Source organism: Leptidea sinapis, chromosome 2 (assembly GCF_905404315.1).
Source record: "Leptidea sinapis chromosome 2, ilLepSina1.1, whole genome shotgun sequence".
Taxonomy (NCBI): domain Eukaryota; kingdom Metazoa; phylum Arthropoda; class Insecta; order Lepidoptera; family Pieridae; genus Leptidea; species Leptidea sinapis.
In genome coordinates this window covers 526,616-534,349 of record NC_066266.1, presented here as the reverse complement: position 1 = coordinate 534,349, position 7,734 = coordinate 526,616, and the positions used below count along the sequence as shown (strand labels likewise).

General features: G+C 38.7%; 1 protein-coding gene across 4 annotated transcripts in view; it reads right to left on the bottom strand.

Annotated features, from left to right (window-relative positions):
• Positions 1-211: 211 nt before the first annotated feature.
• LOC126972252 (dynamin-like 120 kDa protein, mitochondrial) overlaps positions 212-7,734 on the bottom strand; it is a 41,636-nt gene continuing 34,113 nt past the window's right edge. For all 4 annotated transcript variants that reach the window (XM_050818904.1, XM_050818905.1, XM_050818912.1 and 1 more), the window contains exons 18-21: positions 7,404-7,485; positions 6,648-6,782; positions 2,946-3,015; positions 212-476 (exon numbers count right to left, since the gene is read on the bottom strand). In XM_050818904.1, coding sequence (XP_050674861.1) covers positions 412-476; positions 2,946-3,015; positions 6,648-6,782; positions 7,404-7,485 — 352 coding nt within the window. In that variant the 3' untranslated portion in view covers positions 212-411. The remainder of the gene's footprint in view (positions 477-2,945; positions 3,016-6,647; positions 6,783-7,403; positions 7,486-7,734) is intronic.

Here is a 7,734-nt window from a genome sequence, read left to right as displayed (position 1 = left end):
TCCGTTCAATGTTATCGCTTTCTCTTGCTTGTTGTCAACATGGGATGGAAAGGGCCCTGTTAAGGATAACCAACGGGAAGCCTATTACTATGTCCGCTGTCCGTGGAGCCGTCAGCCGCCTAAATCACATAAAACGCAACAGATAGCTGATATTTTGATAGTGTGTATTACCTCCGTGTGGCACCTCCATAGCAAATAATAAAAACAAAACGACAAATAAGAAAACAGCGTTTGTATTATTAAAAAAATAGTTCTTATTTTATATTACAAGTCGCATGAGACGCGTCTGTTACATTTTGACATTACCACATCCAATAATTACGGTAACTTATATAATATTATCATTAGCAACGTTTCAATAAAATGCAACAAGTAAATATAAATAATATAATTATGGACTACGTAATATAACTATTTCTCCTTGTTCAAAGCCTCGATGAACTCTTCAAGCTTCTCTTGCACTTGTCTAACTCGTTCTGAAAGAATAAAAACATGATGTTTAATATGGATGTTTCTTTCAGAGTCTTGGATGTCTATATGTATTTATGTACGTTTAAATATGTATATCGTATTAAATATAGTTATATCGAAATTTAGAGGCAAGATGATTTGTGTAAGATTGTCCCAATATTAAAAAAACACAAGCCTGTGAGTAAAAAAATAGAAAAAATAACTCAAACGAATAGGAGTAAGCACAGACATAAATTATAAGGTACGACGTGTTGTCGAAGAGCGGTGATACGACAAATGGGGTTTTTTTTAGTGGTAAACGCGCAAACTTGAGTCTTCTGGAGGTTTAATTGGACAAGGTTCAATTTTCCCCATTCCGCGACCTTCTCAAGAGAGGACTCGATAGAAGACACAAGTTTCTCCCGGCAGTGGTCGACGATTTCCCGAGAGAGACCTGCATGGCCAGTGTATACGGCATCACTAGTGCTGTCGTCTGCATAGCAATGAATGTTGGAGGTGTCCAACATATCATTGATATGCAGAAGAAACAGCGGCAAAAACAGACAGCACACAGCCTTGGGGCACTCCAGCATTCACGGGCTTCGGGTTCGAGCAATATCCGTCGACAACGACCTGTATGCTGCGCCGAGTTAGGAAGCTGGAGGTCCACTTGCACAAGCTCTCGGGAAGCCCAAATGATGGAAGTTTGGAGAGGAGCGCCTTGTGCCATACACGATCAAAGGCCTTCGCTATATCCAGGCTAACTGCCAGGCCTTCCCCCTTGCTTTCAATAGCCGCTGCCCATCTATGTGTTAGGTATACCAGAAGATCACCTGCCGACCGACCATGGCGAAACCCGTATTGTCGGTCGTTGATCAACTGGTGGCCCTCTAGATACACCAAGAACTGACTGCTAATTATGCTCTCCATGATTTTGGAGAGCAGGGAGGTAATAGCAATAGGCCTATAGTTTGCCGAATTGTCTCCTTTTTTTTGGATCGGATGGACAAGGGCTGACTTCCATGAGTCAGGGACTACGCCTTAAGAATAAGAGTGCCGGAATAAACGCGTTAGCATCGGCGTCAACTCAGGGTCACACGTTCTAAGCACGATTGGAGAAATGCCATCCGGCCCGCTCGACTTCCTGACGTCCAACGAAAAACGAACTCGCCTAACAGTTTTCTGTCTGAACTGTACTTCAGGCATAGAGCTCTGACACCGCGGGATGGTCGGCGGTGTTTTTCCGTTGTCGTCAAGAGTCGAGTTGGAGGCGAAAAGAGTGCACAAGAGATCGGCTTTCTCTTTTGCCGTATGGGCCAGGGTGTCATTCCTCATGTGCAACGGCGGCATGGACGGCTGGCTGAAGTTACCAAGAGCAGCTTTCGACAACGAAAGGATTCCGGTCGGGTAACTGGAAAGCTGCTAGCCGATTTTGACGATTTTTGAGTTTTGACTTAGCACGGGCGATTTGCCGCTTAAAAAATCTGGAGGCACGATTGTATTTCCTCTTAAGAACTGTGCAGTTCGGATCCTTTGTGCCCAGCGCCGCAACCCAAGCTCGATACGCCTGTTTTTTGCAGTCAGATGCTGCTTTAACTGACGCATCGAACCAGGGCTGTGATCTGCCACCGATGGGTACTACAAAGTTTGGTATAAAAATATCCATACCCTGTAGTATCACATCGGCTACTGCAACGGCGCAGGCACTAGGATCATCCGAAGGGAAACAAACCCTGCCCCAAGGGTAGGATGCAAAAAAGGAACGCATCCTATCCCAATCTGCTGACTTGTAGTGCCAAACGCGGCGGGTCGCTGGTGGTCTGCGACGTTGGCGTCGGATAGGCACTACACTCCTGACCAGGCAATGGTCGGACGTTCCGAGAGGGGCGTCGACAAAGACCTGGTAACCATCGGGATGTGTAGTCAGCAGAAGATCCAATAAGGACGGCATGTGGCTATCCACATCCGGGAGCCGCGTTGGCGACTCGACCAATTGGGACAGACCATACGCCAATGCAAAATTATGCACAGATCGCCCTGCGTAGTCTGTGGTACGTGATCCAAGCCATTCGGCATTGTGCCCGTTGAAATCACCCAAGCCTACGATTTCAGCGGAGGGGATCTGTGTAAGCACGTCGTCAATGGCCACCGGTCCTCGACACTAACCTATGCGAAACATAGCGGCACTAGGCTGCTACTTCACGCCGGTATTCTGTGCGAGTGTGGTAATTAACCCGGACGAGCCTGGCCCGATTGTGCTGACGTCAAAAGACGGCAGCGTGGCTCTCCTACTTCTAAAAAGCCCTTAGTCGCCTCTTACGACACCCATGGGCCTGGGACTCCCCTATTCTTTTTACGCCCCGGGAAAAGTACAGGGCATTTTGCACTTCACGCTCATATTATGTCAACTTTGATATTATATAAAACATAATCCCGTCTGTATATGCTTCACGATTATTGTACATATAAAAATTATATCTTAATAAATAACTCACTCAATTCTTCTGCGAGTTCTACTCTTCTACCAGACAGAAGTTTCTTTTTGAGTTCAGGATCTGACGCCATCTGAAATTCCAAGAAAGATCACCCTTATCACATGATACGATTTAAGTTGTCATTTGGCTCATTGCGTTACATAGTATAAGTGTAAATTCATATCGTGTTTAACTGACTCATAAATGCAGAGCCTAAACCCTAACGGCCTTACAAATTAACTTGGCATACAATTATACCTGAGAATAAACCTAAAATATGCTCAGTGTTATGCCTACATCGCTGACAACACTGTCAATAAAATGATAATTGTAAGGTTTTCCGAAAGTCAAGCAGCCTTGTAAATAAACACGGGAAACGTTATACGTCCGAGATTAAACTAATCAAGCACAATGTCTATTTGTAAACATTTTGCATATTTTTGGTTTATTCTCAGGTATTATTATTAACTTTATGACAATTTTATTTGTAAGGCCGTAAGGGAATCAAGGGTTTAAAGTTGCGTGGATCCATAATTTTTAAAGCATATTAAATTTCATAAATACTGCTTTTGTTTGGAAATAATCCCTAATGTTCTTTACGTTTATAGTATTTTTTTAATTATCCCTTCTAGAGAGAATCAGGGGTTAAATTTATATGAGTATGTATCAGTTTTGAAAGAATAAGTCACAGTGAAGCTCAGCTTGGTTGAGCTAATAATTTAAATTTAGTAGTGTTTGTGACTTGAACAAAATGCCAATTTCTTGATGTGGGTTTATGACGAGGTCCCGATATTTCTGTGGTATCACAACAGTGGCCGTAGAATATAAAGAAAGCAATAGTTGCCATAGTAAACGAAAGTAATCATGGTGCATGGATGCACCAGACTAGTACTCTAGTACTCTGTATTCACAGAGCAGGATGTTCAGCCGATGGAAAGGAAATTAAAACGCTTCCATACACTTCTGGGCCCAGGTGATAACAAGATGAAAGTAGCACTATTTAAAAGCTTACATTTAAATAATCCATAGTTGAAAATTTAGCAAGATTTGTCAATCTAGGAGCTGAGATGAATGAATCGAAGATATAAAAATGAGGTTATGTCTTAAACTATATGTTGACAGCTCATCTATTCTAGGTTTATTAAACGCCTAGCTGCTAAGGATTTATCACATACTTATATAAGCTAGGTACCAACCTTGTTTTTTTAGATAAAAAATACCTACCTATCTACTACTGTAACGACATTTTTTTGCATTATAATATAAGACAATTGGTAATTAGATATAATATAGTATACCTAAAATAAAAGAATAATATATACTAATTAGCTAATACACGAACTGTAAAACAGACTGCTAGAGACAACTTTCCTTGGAATTTGGTAGTTAACAAGTCGGTAACTCAACGAATACAACAAGAAACAAAGTGACAATGACGAAAGAAACGAAATGATCTGTCAGACTGTCATTGTCAAAGTGAAGTTAGCGTTGAAGATCAAGGATTTCACTAAAAATAATATATTTTATTCATATTAATATGGTCATTCGAACATGAACTATGCACCTAACTAATATTATTTAAATTAATCGATTAAATATTCATTCGATAACATTTTAATAGATTTTCTTTATTTTAATGTTTTTTCGGTTTGTAGATTCTAAAATGAGCTAGTTTTTGTATTTTACATCAGAAAAATATATCCCTTTTTTTAAAGAATATTTCAACTTGTTAACATCGGGCCCAAAAGTCCCATTCTCCTTTATCAATTTCCTGCCCATTACAATGCAGTGCCAATCAGGATTCTTGAAAAACGCAAAAAATCTGACCGGCACTACAATTACGCTCGTCAACTCGAGGCATAAAGTATTACGTCTCATTTGCCCAGTAATTTCACTAGCTACGGCACACCCTTCGGACTGAAACAAAATAACGCCTACACATTACTGCTTCACGGCAGAAAAAGACGCCGTTGTGGTACCCACAATCTAACCGGCATCCTGTACAAAGGAGCCTCCCACTGGTAAATACCTTTAGTCGTCTCTTACGACACCCTTGGGTCTGGGACCTTATGTATTCTTTTTATGCCCTGGAAAAAAAAGGGCAAATAAAGGCTTTCTGAAGTAGAGTCGTCGCTTCGCTGTCTTCTACGCATTTATCACAGGAAGTGTTCCAAAAAACTGTTTCACCTGATTTCTGCGGCCGGATTCCACCATTGTACACTGTTTCGCAAAATGTTATATCAACTTTACCACCAAACTTTTCTCCACGAATAGTCAAACTAAGAATTTTTTTTTTAATTTCTCATACTCGGAAAGTAATGTTGTCTTGGTCTGATTATTGGGTGGAAAATGCTGCTTCCCTCTATAGAGAAGGAACAACTCATACAAATTACTTCCCACCTAACGGCCGGAATGAACTTCAAAAATAGATCTGCTTTCAGCTGTGAAGAGTTTTATGTAAAAAAAAACTAATTAAAAAAATGCTGCGGCCATGTGACTTTCTAAACAGCCAGTGTGAACTTAGCGCAAACTTCTTTGAGCGGAATAAGCCGCGACAATAACGCGGTGAGTACCATATTTAAAATTTAAAAAGTTATAAATATAAACGACATAAATTGTCCTAATTTGACAATTAACTTTAAAAAGGTACTACTAATATTATGATATATTATCAATAAATGGTTTAGATAAACAACTAGTTTTATTTTCCCCTTATTCGAAATGAAAAGTAAAGTGTTCTTTTTTATATATATACCATAACTTCGGAATAGGTCGAAGTTAATTATGAAGTAGTTGCAAGAAGCTTCTTATCACTCTTCCAAATAAACAATTATAGCTTAATAATTTTACAAATCATTTCAATTAAGTATTATTAGTTATATTAAGTAGTATTTTAAATGCCATTAAGAATATTTAAAGGAATTCAATATTTAAAGGCATTTTGAGAAAATAAAGGCCTTTTAATTACAATATAACAATTAATATAAAGTGATGCTTAAAATACTCAAATGTCAAATAGTCAATGCCTTACACGAGAGTCAGTAAAAAAAAACAAGTTGTAAAAATGCTTTGCAAGTACAATCATGTGACCAGTACCTTTTATTCCATAGCGAAATGCCAAAAATATGGAAATTAGAGAGATTGATTCATCACAAGTTTTTGCAGTCAAAACGAAAGTCAAAAATGTTTTATCCAAATGAAAACAATAAGAATTTCGAACATTTAGATATAACTACGTTCGTAAAACGTATAATGTGGGACCGACCTTATTGACATTATATAAACATTGACGTACAATAAACAAGTAGACTCCCAATACCTGTACTATTAACTAACACAGATAACAATAAAACATTCATTCAAATTAACACTGTGTTGTTCAGAGTACATTGTATACACTTATTACGAGTAGTAACACTACGTCATGCGTAACACGGACGCGAACACGAGGCAACAATATTTTGTTTAGCAATTTAAATATAATTATTTATCGAAATGAATAAAAATGTCAAGATAATATAAGGGAACTTACCTGAATGAGGACACGCCATCTATTATTTTGACAGGTTTCCCCTGAACACATTGTCATGTGGGGTGGCGTTGTCTTCAAAGCGCGGTCGAAATACAAGTGAACGAAAAGTCTGCCTAAAATTTTTAGCGTGAATTTGAGTCTAGTTGGTTATTGTACGTAAATGATTACTACATTTTAAGTCGATCAATTACCTCGTCTAAGACTTCCCGCAGTTCCCTGTCAAGACGCGCACTCTCTCGGTTGTGTATTTGTTGCCTCAACGCGTTACTGGTGGTTCGTAGTGCGGACTGGACCCGCCAGAACATCACCACCTCGCAGCATTCATTCTGGCAACAGATCATAAACATCATACAGATAACGCGCGAGTTGAATGTAGAGGTCACGGATACGATAGTGATGTGACCATTATTATAATTGATGACGATAATCATGAGTGTGTCGATAAATTTAAACAATGCTTTAAGTATACCATTTAACACTAGGTTTTTTTAAAGGTTAAAATGATGAGAAAAGTAGTTTATTAATCCTAATAAACCTAATAATTAAATCTCAAATTTTTGTTCTGCCTTTCTTTAACTTGTCTAAAACATTTTTCACTATTTTTCGTGCTTGGAAAAATCAAAACAATAACACTAGATGCCTGAGGTGAGAACTGAGAAGTGTGGACAACAGGGGGAGATACAGAACTAAGTCTATTTGCCATTATTTTATTATGAAGAGGAAGAGTTACGTGTTTGAACGCGTTAATCTGTGTATTAACTAACCGGATTTCAATTAATATTTTCGTATATAAATAACAACCAAGTTCATAACGAATAGACTATCTAGAATTAGGCCCCAATTATCAGCTAACTTTAAACATTTTTTTTGAATAAAAATATAACACTTAGGTATAACTGTTGGGGCTAGCCTTGTTATATAACGGTATTGTTATACATATTACATACCCCGCTATCGTTTTGTTGTGTATACAGATAGAAGCTCTTTCGACACTCACGCGCCCTCTTCTGGGCTTGCTGCAGAAATTCTCTGTAAAATAAAAATGGTCTTTTCAGTTGAATTTCATAGTGATATACAAAATATACAAATTCAGGATCGAGCTAAAAATGAAGGAAAAAACATCGAGATTGTAGAGCTGATCCCTGAATCCAAGAATTGGCATTCCTCCACAGGACAGTTTTCAAGGAACTATCTTGTATACCCAGCCAAATCGGATGATCACGCAAAAAGGTTGGCCACGCTCCAGTGATACTCTGGTGGCTCTCTCTATGGGCGAGG